This window comes from Epinephelus lanceolatus, chromosome 19 (assembly GCF_041903045.1).
Source record: "Epinephelus lanceolatus isolate andai-2023 chromosome 19, ASM4190304v1, whole genome shotgun sequence".
Classification (NCBI taxonomy): Eukaryota; Metazoa; Chordata; class Actinopteri; order Perciformes; family Serranidae; genus Epinephelus; species Epinephelus lanceolatus.
Window position 1 is genome coordinate 10,026,638 of NC_135752.1, and position 25,255 is coordinate 10,051,892.

The 25,255-nt window shown below is 39.5% G+C and overlaps 2 protein-coding genes across 7 annotated transcripts in view; both read right to left on the minus strand.

Annotated features, from left to right (window-relative positions):
• LOC117269964 (rhotekin-like) lies at positions 1-18,889 on the minus strand. 3 transcript variants are annotated; one of them, XM_033647336.2, is made up of 13 exons: positions 18,768-18,889; positions 15,863-16,062; positions 15,454-15,500; positions 15,313-15,366; positions 14,177-14,294; positions 13,837-14,076; positions 13,648-13,742; positions 13,436-13,536; positions 13,212-13,340; positions 11,991-12,153; positions 7,803-7,901; positions 4,868-4,955; positions 1-543 (listed from the first exon to the last, which is right to left on the minus strand). In XM_033647336.2, exons 1-13 carry the CDS (start codon positions 18,783-18,785, stop codon positions 537-539), a joined length of 1,359 nt encoding a protein of 452 aa, XP_033503227.1. In that variant the 5' UTR covers positions 18,786-18,889; the 3' UTR covers positions 1-536. The 3 variants fall into 3 exon arrangements, with proteins under 3 accessions (XP_033503227.1, XP_033503226.1, XP_033503229.1); XM_033647335.2 differs by having other exon boundaries at positions 13,430-13,536; XM_033647338.2 differs by lacking the exon at positions 15,313-15,366 and having other exon boundaries at positions 13,430-13,536.
• The window catches only part of LOC117269742 (uncharacterized), a 17,668-nt gene continuing 11,223 nt past the window's right edge, over positions 18,811-25,255 (minus strand). For 2 of the 4 annotated variants that reach the window (XM_033647006.2, XM_033647003.2), the window contains 10 exons: positions 25,031-25,185; positions 24,651-24,886; positions 23,613-23,676; positions 23,360-23,513; positions 23,124-23,259; positions 23,004-23,037; positions 22,808-22,909; positions 22,428-22,722; positions 22,018-22,315; positions 20,896-21,922 (listed from right to left, as the gene is read on the minus strand). In XM_033647006.2, coding sequence (XP_033502897.2) covers positions 21,815-21,922; positions 22,018-22,315; positions 22,428-22,722; positions 22,808-22,909; positions 23,004-23,037; positions 23,124-23,259; positions 23,360-23,513; positions 23,613-23,676; positions 24,651-24,886; positions 25,031-25,185 — 1,582 coding nt within the window. In that variant the 3' untranslated portion in view covers positions 20,896-21,814. Of the gene's footprint in view, positions 18,898-20,895; positions 21,923-22,017; positions 22,316-22,427; positions 22,723-22,807; positions 22,910-23,003; positions 23,038-23,123; positions 23,260-23,359; positions 23,514-23,612; positions 23,677-24,650; positions 24,887-25,030; positions 25,186-25,255 lie in introns of those variants that run through there. The other 2 variants (XM_078161861.1, XM_033647004.2) reach the window with 2 other exon arrangements.

The window sequence follows — 25,255 nt, forward strand, 5'->3', positions numbered from 1 at the left end:
TTGGCTTTTGTAGTGGCTTTATCACACACTCAAATAGCAACACATTACTGGCAGAATAGTCTCTAATTTGTCAATGCAGATGTCTTCCAAACATTTGGCAAATTCAGTGAAAAATCATCACATCGGCATACTGGAACTGATTAAGAGTCAACAGAGTAACTGCTGGAGGCCTCTTAGTATATGTACTGGTCTCTCTTTACATGTACAAAATATACAATATTGCTAGACAATAATACAGTGACATTATTATGCATTTAAAATGACCATACAGTCAGTTTGAGGTTGGTATATCAGACTTTCACTCTTTTTTGTTTTTATTATAATTGCTGGGTAAGTAAACAGTTAAAAGTCAGAGCAGCAGAGAGGTAGAAGAATGGAAAAATAACCAATATTAACACTAAGTTTGGAAATGTCCTCTGCAGATTTTGAAACAGCACCATTTATCATGTCCATGCCCATTTCCATGACCAGGCGTGGTAACCACAAACAAAATAAGAAGAGTTTCTCACTCCTCCAGTGCAACCGTGGTAGGGTCATCAATAACTGTAAGAAAGAGAGAGAGAAACACAGAAAACTGTAGTACAGAGTTTAAAAAAGATGCAGGTGTTTTCAAATAGCATTGAATAAACCTTACTTTACCAGTTCTAATCTGTTTATGATTTGTGGCTAATTGCCCATGACAAATTAATTGCAAAGCAGATATATTGCAATGAAAACGGTTTTTGTGTAACACACCAGCATGTTTACACCCAGATTAACATTCCAGCCTGACAGTTGAAACTATTTAAGTGTGTATCAGTTAAAACCACAGCTGAGCTGTGAGGTTGCCAACCTCATTTGGGCATTGGTTGGTATGAGGATATACTCCTCTTACGTAAAGGAACTGACAAAAACATTATTTGTCAGCTGACTGTGACAAGGATATTATTATACTGGTTGGCCTCATTTGCCTTCAGACAGGAGGAAATGCAGTTCAGTATGTAGTTCACATTTGTTTTTGAGCATCTGCTCACTAACCAAACTTGTATACAACAATAGTGCCTTGATTACACAACATTTTATATAAGCTTCATTTAAAAAAAAACGTGGCATGATTTGGCTGCTTGTACTCTCAAGAATTCATATAAACAATCTCTTAATCAATTTAAAATATCAGTGCTTGTATTATCTCTGCAGAGTACATTTTAGTACTCAAAAAAGGCCTATTATGCTCATTTTCACAGTCATAATTTTATTCAAAGTTTCTACTAGAACATACTGTATGCTCATTCTTTAATATATAGCCCCTTTTACACTGCCAGATTTTCCGCGAATATTGGGCCGTTTTGCTGGCAAGCTATGAGCGTTTAGACACACAGAGCCTGATTGGCGAGTTGATCCGAGGTGCCTTATTTTCCGCCTCGTAGGGTAGTCATATTGGCGGAAACCTTTTAGATTAAACAGACCGAGGCGGCCTTCTGCAACGGGAGGGGCTGTTGATGACTTGTGGGAAGAGCTGTTGATGACGCCCCACGTGTGACCCACTGACGGTGGATAAGCAGGAAACAGCTGATAGCAGGAATTAGCAAGCACCTAGTAGCAAGAGGGAAACGCAAACCTGACAGACACTGTAAAGATGACCAACTGGGGAGACAAGGAATTGCGCGCCCTCCTTGTCCTCGCAAACGAAGAGGCCATTAACGTCAGATGATGGGGACGGTGAAGAATGGGCCAAATTACGAGAGAAACACTGAAGGACTGACTAGCCGCACGGCTTCCCTCCCATGACACTGGTTCCAGTATGTCCCTCCCACATACTGTCCCTCCCCTTCCGTCCCACGTCACTGGTTACGTCACACACTGAGCTACACGTTGTGTTACTTGCTCACGCCTCCCATTGCCCCGAAAAAGGCGCATTCTGTATAAACAAAAGTAGGTAGGTGGCATTTTGCCGCACTCCCCGATTTTGTTTTTATACTGCCAATGCTGAAAAAAGACTGATTGGGCTTTCCTGCAAATTTGCACAATTCCTGTCTAAAAAGGGTTAATGTTTCTTATACTGGCTGTGCTGGAAAGCCTGTATTCACCCTCTGTCTGAAAACACTCCATTTCAGCACTTGTGTCTTTAAGCTCCCCTCTCAAAATAAACCCAGTCTGCTCTGATTGGTCAGTGTTTCTGGGTCTTCCATATCTTGGCAGCTGTGCACCATCATGGCAGCCAAGGACATGAATGTAATGGGGAAAAGCAGCACTTTTTATCATGAAAAATCACCAAAAAAACCTTTTGAACACAACCAGACAAGTTCCTGCAGGAATATGATCCAATATTGGGGAGAAACTAACATCAGCAACCTAGACTATACGTTTCCCTGACCTTAGCATGTAGCTACATCTACATTAGCAGTGTACTTGCAGTGGAAGAATGACTGTAACACAGAATAGTGGCACTTTCTATCATGAAAAATTAGCAATGAAAGCTTTTGAAGACAACCAGATACATTCCAGGAGGAATATGATCTGAAGCTAGAAAGTAAAAAACAACATCAGGAACCAAGACAGCATGTCTTCCTGATAATAGCGTGTAGCTATGTTAGCAGTGCACTTGCTGGGGGGAAACAATTGTAAAGGCCTTTGTACACAGAGTCCCTTTTTTTTCATATGCGTTTCTTTTTAATTCGTCCAGAAACAAATTTTACACACAGAAACCATACACACTGAGTGTGATGCGTTTTATTTTTTTTATTTGTTGTGAAAATTCACAATATGGGTTAGGGTTAGGGTTAGAAAAAATGTTTCTCTCCACTGGAGTTACCTATGTGGCTGTCACCACTCTCTCCCCGTGTCTCGCATTTGGCATTGTGGCAGAAGGGGCTGAGCTGTCCCTCCACACTGTCGCTCCCTAAGTCTGTGTGTGGTCCACATCCTCCTCCTCGTTATCATCATCCACTTGAATATTACTATCTGACCTACTGAAAGTAGGCTGTCTGAATTAAGAGATGGCACTGTGAGACCTGTTCCTCTGTCCTGTTGCCGATGTGTCCCGCAGCCAGATTTTTTTCACTGCTACTTGATCCAACAAGTACAGAAACCATGGATTACCAGAACCATCCGGAAACATGAAAGAATTATAAAGCGGCAGTCAACAATGTAGATACAGAAAAGGACTAAATTACATTGCACAGCTTAACTGGAGGTGTATCTTGTTTAAGTCCAGGTGATTGATTGATTGATTGATTGATTGATTGATACTTTTGATGGATGCGAAAGAAACAACAGAAAACCAAACCTGTTCTGAATGAGTGAGTGTGCAAACTTGACTGACACAACATGTGGTCGTATTTATCTTAAGACGTGACAGTTTTGGGCGAAATTGGTGAATTTCGGGTGTGAAATGGCCTCAACAGAGAATAGCTGCACTTTCTATTGTGAAAAATCACCAATAAAAGCATGGACATATTCCAGCAAGAATCTGATCCAAAGTCTGGGAAATTTATACACACTATGATAAAAAAAAAAAATCTGTTGGAAACAGAGTATTCGGAACGGTCTGAGGCCTGAGGTTATTCCTACTTCAAGGCCTACATATGTTTACGTCTATTTGAAATTTTGGCCTTGTTTAACAGGAACATCTTTCAGTGTAACATGAGTAACAAAATATGGAAAAGCATCATAGGTCCCCTTTAAATATTAATTCAATTTTTCTTAGATTCCAAAAAATAAGATCTGAGTTAACTGGTGTCTATCCTACTGCTGCACACACTATGGTTGTGCATACAATACAGAGGGAGGTCTGACTCATTACTAAAATAGTGGAAAAATACATTCCAGACTGCTGGAAAGGCACACACGAAGCATTCAAAGTTACACAAAGCAAGCATTGTAAATGGCTTTGTCATCTTCTTAGCTTGTTACTTCACATATATCAACTATCAAAATCCCCAGTACAACCAGTTCTCCAGGACATCTTTTGACCAATCTCTGTTTTTTGTACACAAACCATCACACTCTCGAACAATATCTGTGGCATTTGACACCCGTGTGCATTATGTGCCGACTTAAACTTGTAACTTTGAGTGTTTGCCATTTTGAAGAAGTCAAATTGTCTGGAAAGCAGTCACGGTTTGATGACACAGCCCACACTGTATAAGAGGAGCATTATGTGTTTGAGTCAGAGGTATTTATCATGCTTAGCTGTGATGTCATGTCCCCGCTGACCTCAATAGGTGCACGGAAGAACAGGTAGTGACCTATGTCATTGTTCGTTATTGCTTTTTCCATTATGTTGAACAAACTTATCAAACAAGAAATAATAATATGTAATTAAGACTTATAAAGCCTGAATCACTCTAGCACGAACCTTAAAAACGAACCTCCCACTGTAATTCAGCCGTAATTGTGACATGACTTCACTGAGCTGTTAAGACGTCACTGTACTACTACTATAAAACAGACAAAAATAGCAGGCAATATGTCAAATCTTAGTATGAATTTATCTGTCACATATCTATCGTCTTTGGTGACATATTTGCCACTGATATGTTGACAGAAAAATATGCATAGAACTATGTACATGTTTGAAGGCAGGAATTTGTTTTTTTCACTCAGAATTTTCTTTTGTCTGTCAAATTCACAGAAGTTTTAGCTCGTCTGCTGTGAAGTCAGTGTTCATTTTCATGCCTCGGAAACAGTGTCCTATTAAGCGTCACACTGCTTTCACTTACAATGCTGGACTGTCAAAACAAACAAGTGATTACACGTGTCATGGAGAGTATTAGGAGAGGAACTTGTATTTAATACATCCAGGAGAGAGTAAATCATATAGGCAAATTCATGCAGAGGTGAAAATGTGAAGGGTGGAGGGAGTGTCCTCTGTGGCAAGAAAGCCTACCTTTCCTTGTAGTAGGAAGAGAGCAACGTGCGGATCTCAATGGATAAATCTGGAGCCACAAGAGCCTCTCGAGGAGAGGGAGGTGACACTGAAAAAGAAGAGACGGAAATAAGACAAACAGAAATAGACGTCACTTTAATTTTTCACTCTAAAGATATCAAACTCTTGATCAAATATTTTGTGGTTGAAGGGGGAATTTCCAAGAGACATTCTTATTTCCTTCACTGCATTGTATTGTCTTCTCTTCCTTATCAGACTTTTGTTGTCGCAGCCAGTTGTAATGATAGGAATGCTCGTTAAAAAAACAACATTTTGTTGTTCAAACAACACGATTTTAGGTGCTAACATTTTGTTCCCCTTGGTTGGTATTATATGTATATATATTTTTGCGTTCTGTATATTTTCTGATCAGCATGACTGGTACTTTTGTCAGCAGGTGTTGGAGATAATGCGCCTATTCATGTCATTGGTATCTGGCTTATTGTTCTAGGCCATTGTTGGACAGCATCATTTATCTCTTTTAGATCCTGCTATTTACTTAAACTTGTTTGTCTACTTTAAGGCACGACGTCACTCCAGCTTTCTGCAGTAGAAGACACAGCATGTGCAAATGAGGCGTTACATTCCGTTTCTTTATATTGTTAGAATGTCTGCATGAAAAGACAGATGTGCACATGTAAGTAGGCCATGACAATCTGGTCCACCCATGGATATCTATGTTTGCAAGTTTTAGCTCCTTAACTACGAATTGTTTAACAGTTTTGCATTTTTCATGCTGGCTGAGGTAGTCATTAGTTTCCTTTCCTTTCTACATGATATGGAAATCAAATATAGACAAAAACGGCAAAGCAACAAGTGGCAATGTGTAGGTTTTGGGTTTCAAAAACCTGAGCAAAGTCAGCTCAGCTGGTTTAATTCTGTATAAAGGAGTAATACTAATCACAAACTTGTTTCACCATTAGAGTGTATGTAGCATTTCAGTGAGTGCACACTCAAACCACCACCTCATTCTCCTGCTTTACTGGATGTGGAGAAAACTTGTTCAGGACTTAGTGGAGGATATCTGAGTTCAATCGGGTTTGTTAAGCCCTGTCCTTGGCAAGGTTTTTTTCAATTATTGCGGCCATGCTTTATAATTGATCTTGTCCATCTATGATCGAAACATGCATTTCTTTCCCACAAAGCTGTGTACCAAATTTGGCATTGATAGAGTCAAAATCCCAAAAAGTATTCACATTACTGTTTTTCACATTATGCAAATTAGCAAAAAAAAAAAAGGTCATGGCAGATATCAGTGGTCCAATACACTGTTTTGTAGAGCACATTGAGGTGTAGATGTGTTTCAAATTTTAAGTCAATCAGATTCACTGTGTGAGGGGCGTGGCATTTAAAAGTTTTAATTTTTTGGACTGTTAATTATAATGCCAACATCAGGCAGATTGAGATCTAATTTCATGTGAATCATTGGAACATTATTTCCAGTTATGGTACCCAGTTTCATCTCTCTCACTCATTCCAGCTCACAGCAAATCTAGCAAACTTTGCTAGATTTATATAGAAATTGCTGTATTATGCCTTTAAGGCATAATACAGCAATGCTAAACAGGCCACGTCCACATTCACCATTTCACTTCCAATCTTCCGATCTTGGTTAATGCTTACTCCCAGAGTATGTGTGCCAAATATAGTTTTCTATCTGCTGGATTTATGATGATTGGACAAATCATTTATGAGTAATGGCTAATATCCTGCTAAGCCCCACCCCTTTGCAAAGGCTTTTTGATTGATAGTGGCCATGTTTTTTGACTGATCATGTTCATTTAAGGTAGGATTGTGTATCTCAGTTATTCCCACAATGATCCAAATAAGGTGGCAATGGAGTCCAAATCCAAAAAAGGTCTATTCATTTTACTGTTTTTCACATTCACAAACTGGCAAAAAATCCATCATCATCATTGGCTGTTCATTACAGAGCCCCAAGGTCAATTACTGTCATATCACTGGGAAACATTTGCACATTACTCCCAGTTATTGGACCAAGTTTCATGTTTCTAGATCATTCCAGCTCACTGCAATTTGACCCACGATGGAAGATGACAAATAATAAAGCTGTACCAACTCAACAGGGTTCTGTCAATTCAGGACATGGACCCTAATTATCATATTTAACATCATCGTTTTGGTTTTATGGCCTGCAACTCTACTGTTTTGGTTTACTCTCACTGGTCTCATCAATAGTTTTTGGCTGCATCAGGCAGCTGTTTTGAGCAAATAAACTCCAACAAACAGCAGTCAGGCAAAATTAGCGACTACCTAGTGATTATTCAATAATAGTGGCTTATTCGACAGCTTAAGAGATGGATATTTCCCTCTGGGGTTATATATCTTATATTCATGAAGTGGATACAAACACAGCATCTAATGATCAAACGATTTCTAATGTAGCTTAGCATCTGCTGGATGAGTAACTAGGCAACCAGTACGCCATATCAACTTAAAAGGTGATTACATGCTTACAGCTTGTTTTTGCTACTCCCACGTAGCCAAAAAATCAGCTCTTGCAGGTTTATGAATTCATCAGTTATGCAGCAACATTTGACAAGTCTTCACTGCATTCTCTATGTAACTTTGACAGAAATAAAAGCAGACTTGTTAGATTACACAACTAGCAAGATTCAGGTATCTGCAAATAGATTTTAATTTGTGCAGAGATTAATGAAAACAAATGAAGGGCCGGAACAAAACCAGAAAAAAATCACATTGAAATTATTTGCAGAATCATTTTTTTTTACAAAATGATGAGCTTTGAAAAGTGATTGGATATAAGCTAGCAAAACCACTGGTAAGGTTCTTAAAGGCCTCTGTTGACTGACATCACTGCGAGGTAGCAGTGTGTCTACAGTATATGTTTCAGGTGTCATTCTGCTTGTGTTACCTATTTCATGGTATAGTGATCCCTGCTTCATTGTAATGGCTTTCCTGGAGCTCGGCATTTCAATCTTCATGAGGTGATCACAACACTGCTTCCAATGGCCTGCAACAGATACACAAGCATCAATTTTCAAAGCATGTACACAACAAAGATTCTGTGCGTTAATTTACAATCAGCTTATGTTTCTCAGTAATTATATTGTCAAATGATATTTATGACGCCTGACAAGTCAGCAGTATCACAATACTCATGTCAGCCTGACAATACATACAGTATAGAGACAATGTCATACCTGTCGTACTACATACCAGGCAGCCTTAAACGCTGCTATGATAATGTGTACAGTATCTAAACACTGGTACGTATGTTACAAACATAATCATCAGAAAAATCATTTGTATTTATGCTGTGCTGGTGTCTTCAAGTCAGATTTGTGCTCCTTTGACTTTGAGCCTAAGCAGACAGCCATAAAAATCAACACGTCATCTTATTAAGACTATCAAGGATGAGAACAGACCAAAGCTCACATACACCAGAGAAATAACCCCTAAAATTGAAAATGAATTTAAATTAAGGAGCATTCTAATAGGGAGTGTACTGTCATACAAGATATGGATCTTAGCAAGGAAGAGAATAACTAGCGAGGTGTAAATGTCTGAGGAAGGTTGCTGTACTTTGCAGTTTGCACTAAAGACATACAGATCATCTTCCCAAAGTAAAATGATAAGTGCGAAGACAGTTAAATAGGAAACAAAAGATTGTGAATAAACAAACACACGCAGACACAGAGTCAAAATTAGAAGACTCTGGATTGTCATATTGACATACCATGAGACACAATGTGCACAATTAGCTCTGCCTAGAACGTCATGATTACGTTTAGGTGCCACCATGTGGGAACAACACTCCTCCTAACCTTTGGCTCCTATATTATACTATATGTAGAACTGCCTGTACTATCCCACCTCACAAGACGTCACATATTGCATGTCTATAAACTTGTACCTGGCGACAGATGCTGTAAATGCATACCTCAAAGTTTTTGTCATGTTAATACCACACAAGTATGTCACACATGCAGGTTAATGTGTGCGTTAACGTGAGAACTACATAATTTCAAATGCAACATTGCGAAGGCAGAGAGTATAGATAGATAGACAAATATGTTCCTTTGTGACACGTGATTCATAAAATGACATGCACATCTCACCGATGCCACGAATGCGTCAGTAAGGAATGTTGTTTTACAGGTATCAGCAGGTATCAGCAGATGCATTTTGCTTCCCAGACACACAAAACCTGATAAACATCCCCTCTAACCATTTCCAGGTATAGAGAATTGGCAGAGTTGGAGTCGAGGCTGCTGTCAAGTGCAGTTTGTTTCTCCTGCTCTTTAGAGAAAGACTGAATAAAGACAGTGCTCAGCTGTGTTTTGGAGCTGCAAAAACAGTTGATCGCATCAGGAAAAATAGAGATGGTGCATGCTGTGACTTTACATGCAGTAGCAGTTGGATCTTGCAAAACTACTTGGAAAAACCCAGTTAAAATCACATGTAAACAAAAAAAGTCTGGCAACTGTAGTCTGTTGCACTTTTGATGACAATCAATAAGCATGTGCTTCCTGGTGCTTGCAGATCACAATGGATCGAGGAACATATGTGGCATGCTAACAAGATTATTATCATTTCTTTAGACTTCAGATTATGCCTCTCTGTAGGCTCTAATTCACTGGTGCCATTTGAAAGTTAGTATTTTACAACGAAAAAGTCAGAGTCTGTATGCTAAACATGAAGCTGCAGCTAGCGGCCAATACGCTTCTCTTAGCATAAAGACTGGAAAGAGGAGGAACAGCTAGTCTGGCTCTGTCCAAAGGTAACAGAAAAATCACTTCACATTATTTCTCATTTGTTTAATCCATAAAAACACTTCAAATTGAGGAGTCTTTGCTAGTTGCTTGGCAACCCTCATGGTGACGACAAGTCTCCAGGAAGTCACTGCTTCCAACATGGAAATAGTTACACAGAACCACCACCAGTTCTATATATTACTTTAGCATGGATTAAACAAACAGAGGACATTGTGTTTTCAGTTCTTTTCTTCTTTTGTCTGTATATTTATCATTAATGATCTTTCAGAGATTTTAGTGAAATCTGGTAAAGAATCGGGCCATAAAGCAAGAACAGAACACATGGTTTGGGTGCAGATGTGTATCAATATCCGAAAATTTTATGTATATATACATATACATATATATATATATGTATATACATATATATATTGAACCCAGGAATCACCACTTGCAGATATCTGCAAGTGGTGATTCCTGGGTTCAAGCCAGCTTTGACCTTTAAAACTCAAAAGCTGGGTAGGATCAAAACCTCTGACAGTTTATGACCCCTGCATTCAAGAAAACCAATAACTTATATGATGATCAGACAGACGCTTCTTTGGCATCACTGTTGCTTCCTGTTTTGGACAAGCGTCGATGGCTAAGTTAAAAGTATAAATCCAATTTGGTGATGTTTGGACAAACTGTCATTTATATATGGCCAAATATTACAAAAGGCCAGTGCACTCCTTTACAACTGGTGGCTGCCCCATTAAGCAATTTCAAAATAATTTACATGTGTTTCAAAAATAATCATTTAATGTATCATGCAAATTTTGTAATTATTGAATTATGATTTGTGTTATTCCACACCTTTGTGGTGCCCCCTTGTAGAGATTTGAATGGAACTTTCAGGGCATGTTGCAAGTACATATGTGGACATATCCTGCAAGTTTTGTGATGATTGGCTCAATGGTTATGGAGTTAGGTCTATTTTTGTGCTGAGCCATGCCCCCTCTAAGATTTATTGCTCAGTAGCTGCAAAATGCTGTGAGACATCAACAAGCTTTTTAGAACTTTTGATAAGCAAATGATGATCCACAGAAAATCTGGCACAAACCAGACCTACAGTTTGGGAGGAGATATCAAAAATATGCTTTTCAAATTAAAAAATTAAAATTGCTTTGCAGCGCCCCCTGTTGACAGATTTAGAAAAGAATTTTACATACTCGCTTCAACATTATTATTATTTGACATATATTTAGTTCTTGTGATGATTGGACAAACTATTTCTAATTTGTAGTCTCATGTGTGTTATGCCAGACCTATTTTGGATATGTTGTGCCCTCTAGTGGTAGATTTAAATGAAACTTTCAAGGTGTGTTGGTTGTACTTACGTTGACATGTCCTTCAAGTTTTTTGGTAATTGGCGTAACAGTCTATTTTTGTGCTGAGCTACACCCCTCTACAGTACATTGGTCAATGCCTTAAACACGCAATAAGAAATCAACAGGCTTTTGATAACGTTTGATAAGCTTGGTCAGATGATGATCCACAAAAAAATCAGTATAAATCAGACCTATGGTTTAGGAGATGTCAAAAATGTGTTTTTGAAAAAATTAAAAAGGGGGAAAATAAGGCCAAAACTGCAACACAGCTGTAAAATTTGGTGTGCTATTGGCATAAAATGAGGGGGCATTGCCTCTACTTCTTACCAACCTATTTCTGCCCCCTTGCTCAGACCACACCCATATTCGAACTTAGCCTTCAATTTTGATCTCAACTACACAGCTAGTTGCACAGTTGCTGTTATCGCATTGACAAAATCTGTCCACAGACAGACAGACAGACAGACAGACAGACAGACACCTGGCAAAATACTTAAACCCGTTTCTATCCCACCACAATAGGTGTTACTAAGATCATATTTTGATATGATGACACACACACAAGGAAAGAACAATAGTGGCCATTGAGGTGTTGTCACGACTGGTTATAATAGTAACACATGTAGAAGACTATGCAACCTTAAACTCTGAGTGCTTTCTAGTAACAAAAAAGGTGTTGATTATGTGCAAATGCTGTGATAGTAAGCAGTGCAAATAAAACTCACGGTTTGCTGAAGGTTTTACTAATTAAGAGTGACACTTAAGCAGTCTCTTCTTTCTTGGCCCATGGCCTAAATTCACGTGATTTCATAGAGAGAACACAGGGCAAACAAAACCTCCTTGTAATGTTTCACTGGGAAACCTAAATCCTGTCCTCAGGCTGCTGCAATATTGCCTCACCAGCTTTGCTAGTACAGTAGCTAGTGTTTGAGACAGGACTGCAAAAGTGCTTAGTTTTGTTCATTCAGGCCTCACTCATGTTAAAGACGTGCTGCCAGATGGCCTTGGTCCAGCGCTGCGTGTCTTCAGGTGTGTGCGTGGCCAGCGTGTAGGTTACATCTTCTCCTTGACACTGTGTGCTGATGTATATATTCTGGCAATGGACAGGGTCTCTCTCTGACACACAGACAAGAGTATCCTGACGAAGAAACACACACTCATAATTATTTCCACATCTAATCATTGAAATAATCTGGTTGGAATTTAGTTTGAACACACACCAAGGCAGTATCTTAATGCTACCATTTCCCCACTGAGATATTATTGGCTAACGTGTCCACTGACAAAACGATCCAACAGCTTTATATGCATGTGACAGAATCTTGTAATCTGCTGCTGACAAAAACACCCTTTCACATTCATATCGGCTGTGTGACTACATTTGAATATGACCCTACGCTACACAACAGTTTGCTTTTTAATTTCTTTTTAAATTTCAATTACTTCATATATCATTAGTGAATCCAAGAGTTCTCAACCTAAGGGTCAGGCCCCCTCCAAAAGGCCACCAGAACTAGGTGTATTTTAGCAAGACACTGGCGGCATTTCCAACTGCGATTGTGCCACCAAAACTGGGTGTTTTTTCAAGAGACATCAGTGGCATTTCCAGCAGTGATTGTGCCCCCAAAACTAGGTGTTTTTTTGTTTTGTTTTGGCAAAAACATTGGCAGCATTTCCAGCTGCAATTGTGCCACCAAAACCTGTTGTTTTTTAGCAAGACATTGGCAGCATTTCCAGCAGGATTATTCCACCAAAAACAGAAGTTTTAAGATAAAACATGATATTTTTCTAACCATAACCAAGTAGCTTTTGTGCCAAAACATAACCACACATAAACCACAGCACTGTTGAAATCTAAAGAAATGTAAAGTTTCAACAACATTTGCAACATGACAAAGTACAAATGTTACATATCCGTGGTTTGATCAAAAAGTATAATGCCAACATTTATTAAGTTCATAAAAATAGTAGTAATGGTACTTAAATAGTTGCGTAAATGTACTTTGTAACATCCCTCCACTGGATTTTCACTATTGTTTTTATATTTGTTATAAGGTGTAAGTCTAAAAAGTGACTTGTTCTCATTAAATCACCAGTGCAATCTGTTAGCCTCGGCATGTCATTGTAATCAATATGGACAAACCCGTAAATGAAACCATCTATTTATTCATGAGACTCTGCTCATTAAGAACCAACCTTTTTGATGGGGATAACAACAAATGTCTTGTCCTCAGACTCCAGGTCCTCTTGACTCTGATAGCAGAGGAGACTGTGGCCCCTGAGGACGCCGTAAGCATTTTCCCAACAATTAAGGTCCTCTCCAAGCTGAATGAGAGCAGGGAGTTATTTGATACAGTAAATGATATCATAGAATATAAAAACAATCAAAAAGCAGGTTGATATAATCAAGTCACCTTAACCTTAAGTTGGCCATTTATGATTGGCTGAATCATGCACAGAGGCTGAGCTACTAGACGGCAGCACATATTGCCATACAGAGGCAACCAGAATGGATTATCTTCTGAAAAAAACAAAGAGATTAGGGATTAAATTTCAGGAGGAGAGGAGAAAAGAAAAGGAGAGAGGACAGGAAATGAGAGAAGACGTAAAGATGAGAGGATTTGTAACTTACCTGTTGCTGCTAGTGACAAATCATGGGTCTTAAAACCTTCCTGGACATGTTGGATTCTCAGTGTTGTATGAGCCAGCAGGTTAAACTTAGGCCCCCTTCAAACAGAAAGCATTGAGCAAAATTAAGGTGACACTCAGTTCTAAAATATTCTCCTTTGGTGTGTGTTTCAGAGAGAGCTGTCATCCTCACAGTGTAGACAGGTTAGGGGACGAGGGCGGCGACACACTTCCAGATCCTACATTTCCTCCACTGGACCCACAAACAGCAGCAGACTCAAACGCAGCACGGATCTTTTTCCCTGAGGAGCATCCCACTGAGCCCCCAAGACGGCTCCCTCTCCTGGGTCCTAGAGCCCCCGGGGAGAAATCCTCCACTGCACAACTGCTGTACAGCTCAACACGAAGCTGAAACTCTGGACCTACCTCATTGCTGTTTATACACAGTTATACAAGGACAAATAAAATGCCTTGAAAGTGGTATTATACAAAAACTGAGCCTCTAAAAACACATCTACAAAACAGAGACTTACAACGTGAGGATGTCTTCAAAACAGATGTCAGTTAAAGTCCTGTCTACCATCACCAGATCAGTGTCATGGATCTCTGTGCCACACTGAAGCAGGCAAAACACAGCACAGCGCTGCAGCTCTGAAAGTAAAAGAGAGAGTCAAAACTGCGGTCAGTTCTTAAAGTCTTATACATATTTATTTCCTGTAATATTTACCCAGGCAAGACAAAGACCAGAGAGGGTGGGCAGTAATTTAAGTATTTTCAGTTCACTCTTGAACCAAAATTAAAGGAATACTTCACTGACAAAATGACCATTTGTATTTCAATTACTCATCCTGTGTTACCTCGAATTTGTGAAGAAAATTTTGTTTTTCTTGCTTGCCTTCACGGTGAATTCAGAATCCAGAAAAATCAAACATTGTTCATAAATTGAAGTCATTGGGGACCACATTTAACAACAGCAAAACTATATCCAAACATCTGTTTACAAACTCTCTCACAACTCCAGCTGTATAATCTGACTCTCATTTATTCAGTCATCTCTTCAAACCCGTGCATTTTTGCCAAAACCTAACTATTCAAAACACTTCCGCCCACAAGTAACGCGCCCTGTCCGCACCTGAGGATCTGCGGGCATATGAGCTCCACTTAAGCAGAGATAAAGTGCATGCATGTGACTAGGCATGCTGCTTGGCAGTGCATGAGACTCTTTGTACTGATGCATTTTAAATCGCAAGGCTTTAGCAAAAATGCATGTGTTTGGGAACAACTGAGCATACAAATGGATAAATGAGACTTGGATTATACTGCACGAGTTGTGTGGGAGTTTGTAAACAGATGTTTTGATATAGTTTTGCTGTTACGGGTCCTGTTTACTTCAATTTATGAAGAATGTTCATGGGAGGCATGGGAGAAAAACAAGGTAACACGCAAGTAACACATTGATAACACACAGTGAGTAATTGATACACATGGTATAGATATAGTAATTGCAGGTGAAGTATTTCTTTATCAAACTAAACTTTATTAAAAGTAAAAATTATATCTGGCACAAGCACCAGGCGTTATGATGAGGTCAGCAAGGTTCCCATGCAATCAAACTCCATTCATTTACAGAATTGCAATTAGTTCCTCTAATCACAACAGTCTAACTTACCTCCTTTGTTTTTGAAGTACTCTGAGTCTTTCCACATCAGCGGAATTCGCAAGTCTACAGATTGCAAATTATAAGATTGGAAATATAAAAGCCAGGTTCAAGTATTTTCATGAATTTGTGGCTAAGATATTTAACACTCACCTGAAAGGGATACTTTTCCCGAACATGGCATAACATCTTCAGATGGCCTGCAGCAAAAGAAAGAGATCATCTATCCAACTATTGTCAATTTATCATGTTTCAATTTATTTATTGTAATTTCTTCACAAAATATTTACTTAATATTTAATATTTAGATTTGCCAATATTATGCATATATGCATGATAAACACAACAAATCTGGTAAACCCACACATCAAAACAAAGGCTTAATTTGGGATGAAGGGACTCCAAGGATTAAAAATGTTAACTTGTCTGACCTCTAGTGGCTTTTAGCAGGCATAGCGCCGCAATACAACTCTAAAACATTCCTTTATCCCTCTCCACTGATAATGGATCTATATCTGTCTTTTTACCCATGCATACAATATATCCTTGCACTCCATCTGACCTGTGTCCCACTCTCTGTAGAATCTGAGCTTTCCTCATCTTCTGCAGTTGGCTGAGCAAGGCCAGAATGCGAGCATTGCAGGTTAGCAGGCTCTTGGAGGCCTCCAGGGCCTGCTCTCTCCTGGTACAAGCTGCCAGTAGCTTACTGGCCCCCTCCCGCATCCGCACCTCCCTCTCAATCTGCTTCAGCACCTCTTCGTCCTGTTGGAGATCCGTGGAAACTATAGTATTCTTCTAATCAAAACTGTATTCATTCACTATATTTATATTCTTTAGATTAAAAAGAAAGAAAGATAAACAGCTTAGGGTGCTTGCAGGCTGATACTGACAATTATCTGATTACCAGGAACCAAGGATTCAAGCAGTCAGAGCACTATTAGGCCACAAACACACAGAAAGCATTTTGCAGGTTGGAAAACGTGAGTTGCATCACACCACCATTTTTTTTTTTTTGTAATTGAATGCCATTAGTAAAAACATGCTTGCTGCACCTTTTTATTTTTGCCAGGCAACAGATCCATCACCTCCTTACCCTAACCTTCCTGTGTAATCAATGTACCATTATTTTGGTGAGCTAAAACTACCTACTTATTTCCACAGTACATACTGTAGTAGCTAGTTATTAAAATAGGCAGGCAGAGGGTACTTGCTCTAGCTCTGGTTTAGGGTGCACTCATATGCTTCCACGCTTGCTGTTTTCTATTTAAGTCATGGTAACTGCGGTTTGTAAAGTTGTATAGCTCTGGGGATCCAGCAACCACCACCATTAGTTTCTCCTCCATTATTTACCAACTGTAAACTTGTTGTTGTGACCACTACAGAAGGCCCGCCTCTCAAATCAACTGATTGGACAATGGGGGGAAAAGCGGAGATGATGTGGGCTGCTTCTCTGTTCTGACTTGAAGTTTTTTTTCAGCTGAAGGAGTTCAGAGTGATCCGGGAAAAACGCTAGACGTGAGGTTTGTAGCAACGTAAAAACAGCAAGCAAAAAGCTAAATTCTCATTAAACACACCTACAAAAAGCCGCCTCCAGCTGTTAAGAATACCTTCTGTGTGATCAGGGCCTATTTTTCACTACATTTTTAGTCACACTGGCTGCTCTAGTGATGCACTGTTGGTCTGTTGGTCCTCCGCTTTGGCTCACACTGAAATATCTCAGTATTGAATGGAATGACATAAAATTGGTGCAGACATTCATGGTCCCCAGAGGATAAGGCCTGATTACTTTGAGGATTCACTGACCAACCAGCAGGTCCAAATTTCCATTTATCCAGTGAAAAAGATGGATTGGTGTGAACTAAATGATTTAGCCTAAAGACTGAACTCCTGACATTTCCTCTAAAGCCCCTATGTGGTTTTGACTGAAATGTCTATTGAACATATTAGATGAAATTTGGTAGAAACATCCATGTTCCTTTTGGGATGAACTTTAACACTTTGGCGATCATGATCAGGTCAAAATCTGACCATGTTTAATACTTTGAGTTACCACCAAACATCTGCAAATCTGTTCTCATCAGCCTCCGCTGTACTTTGTATGCTCACCTACAAGCAAGACTGAGGTGGTGAACATGGCAAACATTACACCTGCTGAACATTCAGAATGCTAAAATTATCACTGTAAGTATGCCGACGTTACCATGAAGCCCAAGGCACCACTGTGCCTTAGTGCAGCCTCGTGGAGCTGCTAGCAGGCTGGAGTCTCTGAGTCTTATTTGATGTGTCATAACGGGAGGAAGTGTGATTAGTAATTCCAATTCCCGGCTGTTGTTGATGATACACAGAAATAAACATGACTACCACATTATATCAGGTGGTAGTCACTATTATCAGCATTGTAACTTTTAAACACCCTGCTGATCCTTCTGTTAACAAGCTTCAAACACACTGGCCCAGGCTCATTACATAAGAGCCCAGACAGCGTTAAATTAGTGCATCACATTAATCCCTGGATGTAGTCCAACTGTCAGAGCCCCAAGAGTGAGCAATGACAATGTGCATGCTGTTAGAATTTACCTCCTCGCAATAGACAATGTTACCTTTGTCTTTGTCTAGAACAACAGATGCTGTTATTTTTTAATCGGTAAAAACAAACAAAAAAAAACTGTGAATGGAGCAGTGGGAAAACTCTTCCAAATCCACATGCGGTCGATGGAATTCCTTGATGGAATTCTTAATTTATAATCCACTTAGTAGTGGGTTTCCTAATGAGCTTTTTTTATGGAGAGTTGTGCAGTCTAAAACAAATTTAAGTGTATGTCTAATGGGGATACACTTTAGGTGATTCTCCTATGACATAATATTTTCCCGTCATTAATGAGTGTTACATAAGATTTTAAGTCTTGTTTCTCAATTGACATCATTACATAGCTTTACTAATTTGTTAACTGGGCACAGTCTTCGAGGGTTTACCACGCATTAACAAGACATACATATAAGTTGAAGTACAGCTTTAAGGATCAGGTGGTTGTTGCATAATTCAGTCATGTGTTATGAGCCTAAGCTGTGTTCATATGTTGGGATTTTGTTCTGTATAGATCCCAAATAATTACATAACCTGTAGCTCACCTCAAAAGCCTTACAATTGTGCCATATTATAATACCTTTCAAATAAGGGCAAAATGGAAACTGATGATACTGCAGATTGTCTGGGATCAACTACACTAGTTACAACAGTAACACAGGATAGGGCTTCTGTTAAGAAACTATAATGTTACAGTCCAACACACTCAAGATTTTTTTCAACATTTAAAATGACAAATACCCCTAAAATTTTTTTTAAAGTGGTTATATTACCACAAATGAAAATCAATCATACACACTGTCAGTACTGAACCACAATATTAACGCCTGTAATGAATTATTCAGAAATACATAAACTACAAGTATCCTCCTCTATCACTAACCTGGGTGTTATCACTCATGTTCCTTCTCTGCGGTGCCTCAGTGGTCTGCTCCAGTCGGTGTGCAGTCAGTCAGCAGGCAGTACAGTGGTGGAGTGACTAATCTCACAGCTGACTGAGTGTTAGAGTGGACCTGCGGACAGAGCAGTTAGTTACTCAACAGAGAGATCAAAACAGTCTTAAGCCTCTCAACAAGAGGTTGCAGCATTAGGGATTAGAGGGATCTCAAACCTTATAGTCTTATTTTCCGCTGTATCACATGCATCAATGAATGCCTAAGCATACAGTGATTTATACTGTCTTAAAACACAGATGTATTAAAAGCAGACATTTATATAGGCTCAAAAGAACAATTAGGCAGGGGCGTATTTCAGAGGAGAGGACACAGAGGACATGTAACTTTTTCATAAGGTGGTATTGGATCCTCCACTTTTTACAATCCATAAATGAATGTGGTAACAGTGTCTATTATAGTGAAGCTTGGACTATGTAGTTTAAGCGTAGTGAGAGGAGAGTCGTTTTGAAATCCTGAGCCCCATAGGATTTCATAGAGTTAAAAAAAAAAGTTTATTTTTGCTTACTTTATTACATATTATCATGCAAAATGCCTTTTACTACTCATTTTACACATTTTGTTTGTTGCAACACCTTTACTATGATTGTACAAAGCTTCTCAATCAATATGATGGCCTAAACTGTGCCAACATACCATCGTATATTAGCAAAAGCATATAATATTAAGTTAAATTTATTATTATTATTAAATTAGTAATGTGTGTGATTTCTACCTATACTAACTTGATTTATTCTGCACTTTTTTTTGTCAATGGGTTGAGTTAATATATTGACCTTGGGGGTGCTACTCTGCAAAAGAGCAACTCATGACACCGCTCTCCTTCTAACACTGTTCACACAACCACCCTGCTGCACCACCCTTCGGAGCTTCAGGTCCACCCAACACTTGTTTTATGAATAAAGAGTTTTTTGTACAGGACAGACCACAACAGGTGTTTATTAATGGTTTTAAATCCAGTAAGTTGATTTTAAACACAGGGCTCCCCCAAGGCTGTGTATCTCCCATTCTCTTTGTTTATACCAATAGCATTTCCTGTAGCAGTGAAGGAATGACACTTTTTAAGTATGCAGATGAAATGGCCCTGGTGGCTAACCTGACTGGCAACAATGCTTTGTACCAATACCAGCAGGCTGTCAACAATCGGGTGAAAACATCTGGAGAAAACATCTGAGCTCAACATCTAAAAGACCAAAGAGCTGTGCTGTGGGGGCAGAGAGAAAACACCATCATCACGTCTTTTCCAGCCGCTCACTATGTAGGGTCAGCTGGTAGAGCAGGTTCAGTCTTTGAAATACCTCAGAACAGAGAGAGACACCTGTCTGTCCTTTTCACAGCACACTGACTCTGTACAATAAAGCACAACAGCGCCTCCGCCTGCTGAGGAAACTCAAATCTTTTCATGTCAGCAAGGACATTTTTCACTCATTGAATCCACTCTCACCTTCAACACTCTATCTGAACTGTATAACCGCTCAGTGGTCAGGAAAGCCACCCTGATCACTGAGGACCCTTCTCACCCCCTCTACCACTCCTTCCAGTTACTGCCATCAGGCCGATGCTACAAAGTCTCACTGGCCCATATACAAGAAATCCTTCATTCCCTCTGCAATAACCACCCTGAACAATCTAAAATAGACACATCACTTCAACCAACCTGTATCAGCTGCTGTTTATACAGTCCTTTTTTTATTAAGTTGTTTTATATGTATTTTGAATGTGAATCATGTGTATTGTTAAGCCTTGTCAAAGGAAAATCTTTATCACTGTTGGGACAGACCAATTTCATCATTTTTTGCTGTAGAAAATGATTTTATTAAGACCATCCATTTCATAAAGAGGACATATCAAATTTATGAAAAGCATCATTTTGATGGTATGTGCCTGTATTGTGTCACCCCACCCTTGTAATCAAAAATCCATCCAATCAAACATTAAGTTATAACTAGTTAATTGTAATAAAATGATTTGCTTTTAACTCCACAGAAACATACAAAAGTTTGAGTTTATAGAGCTCATTTAAATCTGCCTGAAATCTGTATGAAAGACTGAATCAGATTGTGGTGGTGAAAGACTCCATTTTATTCAGATCTTACAGAATGCCATGTTTGACTTTTAATGACTTCATGAAATGTTTAAGGAAGATTTCATGTTTTTGTTTCAAGTATCAAACATAACATGAATGCTGCAAATCTGTGCAAGGACCTCTAATTGACACTATATACAGTTTCACAAAATGTCTTAATGAAAGCTAGCTGGCAGAACATTTCCCTTAAATAAAGTCTGAGTACCTCTGCTCTGTATGGGGTGAAGTTGGGACAATGATGCAGTTCTATGAAGTGAAATTCTGTCTGTCGGTTTTCTAAAAGAAAAGCCAATATTAGGACATCCTTTGTCTAATACACCAAAATTAGAACGGATGATTATAAATTAGCACAAAAATACACAGAAGAGGCATTAAAAAAGGTAATACATTTAAACATACAGCTATACATGATGTCTGGGTTATGTCTTTATGTCCTGAGACCAATGTAATGGCCTGTATTAAAAATGGAGCACATACAGAAAAGAAAAATGTCAAAAGCTCATTTCCTATTGTACAATATTTACATTTTCACAGGTGGTTCACCACATTGGGGAATCTGAGGCTTCATGAATATTTAAGGGAATGCTGCCACCTCTGATTCAGATTAGTTATTTACCAGTGTTTTGGTTAATGTGTACAATTTATTATTTATTTGAACTAGAGGCTTTTAAAAAAGGCATTTCAGTAAATACACATATTGTACATATTCAAAGTGCTTGTGAAAGTAAAGTAAATTTAGCTTCACTTAATGACAACGGACAGCAAAAACAAAAACAAAAACAGTCTTTCAGTCATAAATGAATCTTTACAAACATAACTTAACACAACAAAAAAATTGAAAAGGCAAAGCCACCTGCAGGTTTCTCCTCTCACTCCATCTTCCTACAGCTTTCATCCGTCTTCCACTTCTGTAAAAATGTCACTTAAGAAGTACTGAGACACACTGGTGGGCTCCTCCTCTATAGAGCTGCTCTCCAAACTTTGCTGAGAAGCTGAAACCTACAACAAGGGAGAAAAAAGGATCAGCTGTAATCAACTCATCCCACCGAATCAGGATGCCTCTCCATCCACCTCTGTCATTGTACCCTCCTTACCTCAGCTGGACACAGAGGAGTAATAGGAGTTGTGTCTGAGCATAGTCGGCTGTGCTCAGAAGTCTGTTCAAGGTGCACCTGTGTGTGTGTTGGTGATGCAGTAGAGGATGTTGAGTGGGTTTCCTCTGTCGGCTGTGTTGGTCTGGGTGTGGGAGCGACATCATATGATGTTGAGGCTACAGATGCTGGGGTAAATCGTTTTCTTGCTGCACGCTGAGTTTTGACCTTAGCACCCTTGGAGGCTGCTTTGCCAGGTGGAGAATCACTTGGGGCAGTGTCGTTTGTCTCTTTAGATTTTCTGTACGGTATTGAACAATAAAAATCAATTAACATTTTGTTACAATTGATAGATACCAACATGAAAACTGGGAGATTTATTCACATTTCAACAAAGGACCATTTTTCCTCACCTATTCCGACCAGTCGCCCCCCTTGTCCGTTTAATTAGTGCTCCTGAGCTGGTATTCTCGGGGTCCTCCCCACCTGTCAGAGTCTCCTTTTCAGCATGTACATGATCGCCACTTCCTTTCTGTTGCTCAGTAACAATGTCATCCAAGGCTTTTGGCTGCACAGAGGGCCCGAGAAGCTCTGAGTGCAGGGTGGTGTTTGTTTGGATGGGGATTGGCTCTGCTTCCTTGGCAGCGAGGGCCTTGCTGGCTTCTTTCCTCTTTGTAGTATTGGACTCTACCTGCAGTTGGGCTGGTCCTGAGAGGAACAGGTACATGATGAAAAAAATGTGTCCAATTTGTTGAGAGTGCATGTGATGAGAAAGTATTCATGTACTGCCTACCTCTTCCTCTAATGCTCATTAGTCTCTGCTTTGTAGGGGCGATTTCAGTCTCATTATTCTCTATGGTCTCTGGTAATTTAGATGGATGGACTGTTGTATTCTCTGTCCCATAAATACAAGCAATACACATTTACTATCAGTAATACAACATTAATCATTAGTTTAAATGAGTAGCAGAATAATGCCATCACTCTACCGTGTGGATCCACTGGATTTTCCATGATTGAACCCTGGTGTGAGTGAAAAACAAAAATGTGTCACAAATAAAGACATTTTAGCACACTGGCTACATGTGGTTTCTTGTAACTTCACTTACTATATATGCAGTTGGGTCAGGCCCAATATCTATGACATTGATGAGGCCTGTTTCCTCGCTCTCCACCATGGACACAGGCACAGCAACATTAGAGAGAAGCCCGCCCCCTGCTGCTGCCAAACTTTCTCCAGGATTGCTGATAAGGGTTGAGGAGAGTTGTAGAATCAGACACCAAACAAAACCAGATCCACGCCTGCATGAACAGGATGACCATCTGATAAAAGGCAAGCACTGACCTCTGTTGCTCTACTGATGCATCTGTTACAGGAAGATAAGGGAGGGGCTCGGGCACACTGCCCAGCACCTCTCCTGCTGAGCAGACTGGGATCTCAGTCAGCGAGAGGATGAAGAACGGTTCATCTGGATCTGAAGGCTCCTGCTGCGGCAGCACTGAGAGTGAGAGTGAGAGTGAGAAAAGTTTTAGACAAAAACATGCCGTATACTGTATAATGTAATTCACAGGACAACATCAACCAAAAACTGACTCACTGTCTGGAAATATTGTGAGACTTGGATGACTCTGGGTCCCTCCTGTACTCGATGTTGATGCATCCTGGGATTGATAAGAAAGTCAGAGAGACACATTTTAGGTGTAATCCTTAAAGGGACAGTTCACCCCTAAATCAAAACTCTTACCTGTAGTGTTTATTTATCAATCCAGATTGTTTTGATACGAGTTGCCGAGCATTGGAAATCTTGGCCTAAAGATGTCTGCCTTCTCTCCAGTATGATGGAACTAGAGAGGGCTTGTGCTTGTGACAGCATGAGATGTAAAAAATAATCGTCTACTCCTCGGCTGTACTGTAACATTAACTAGCTAAGTGTAACTACGTGAGCTAGCAGCAGATGCATGCTTCCTTCTGTGCAGTGATATGGTTGGCGGCTGTAGTTCAGCAGAAAGAAAATAGTTTCTACATGAAATGCATAGGACAACGTCAGTGGATTACCTTGAGTAACTGGGTCATGACTTCTGGAAAGAGACATTACTATAGAGTTTTTCAAATGTTTTTTAGCACTTTGAGCACCACAAGCTGAGTGCCATCTAGTTCCATTTTATTGGAAAGAAGGCAGAAATCTCTACGGCCGATATCTTCAACACTCAGCAACTCATCCCGAAACTAAATAGTACTAAAGGTAGAAGGGAAATTATGTGGTTTTGGTTTTGGTTTTGGGGTGAACTGTTCCTTTAAATGTAGTAAAGAGATTCTTGACCAAGACTACACCCTACGCATGGTCAAAGGCTGTGTTGGTACTATACTGCAGTCCTTTTTTGCTACTCTACAGTCTTCTCACATCCACTAGCAACTGCAGAAGTACCACCTGGTTGGGAATCACTGCTACATAATTCAAAATTAGTGGTTTGGTGACACACGGTAAATATATAATATTGTTCCAAGTTATTAGCATGTTGTTACATATCTGGCCAAGGCCAACTATTAACAATTTCAACTAAAATTTCAGCACAAAATAACTGCAATCATATATGTAATGCTCACAAGTGTGCCTCCTCCTGCACATATATCTTACCTGAGTAAAACTGTAAGGTACTTGTTTCACACAACCAAGAGAGGATCCAGCAACATCTGGAGTGGAGTCATGTTGATTCAACTGTTCCATAACTTGTGTCAAACAGCCTAATGAGGATCCAGAATCATTTGGAGGGGAATTTGGGTCACTACATTGTTCAATAGCTCCCTCTGCTGGTTCCAGGATTTCAGGTTGGTGTTCAGACACAGGTTTGCAAGCTGAAGCATCCATACCTTCTGATTGAGAACCAAAGCATGTGGGGAAAAAAAAACCCATTAATGATCAACAAAGGTACTGCTGGGCCATAGATAGTAGTAGTCTTGGATATCTGGTCAGCGTTCTTTAAAGTCAGGAAATTTTCATGTTAAAAGGTGTCAAACCTGCTTCTGCTTGTTTTGTGTGCTGAACTTGCTGGGGTTGTCGAGGTCGACTGCTGCGGCTAAGGCTGGGTTTGGGTTTAATAAGCCAGCCTCTACAAGTCAGCGCAGGTTTTCTTGAAGGACAGTCCACTGGCTCTGACTGTCTGTTATCAGTGCTTTAAGTGGAAAACAAACTCTGTTAGAAGAAAAAAACTAATAATTCCATACATCTTTCTGAGAAAACAA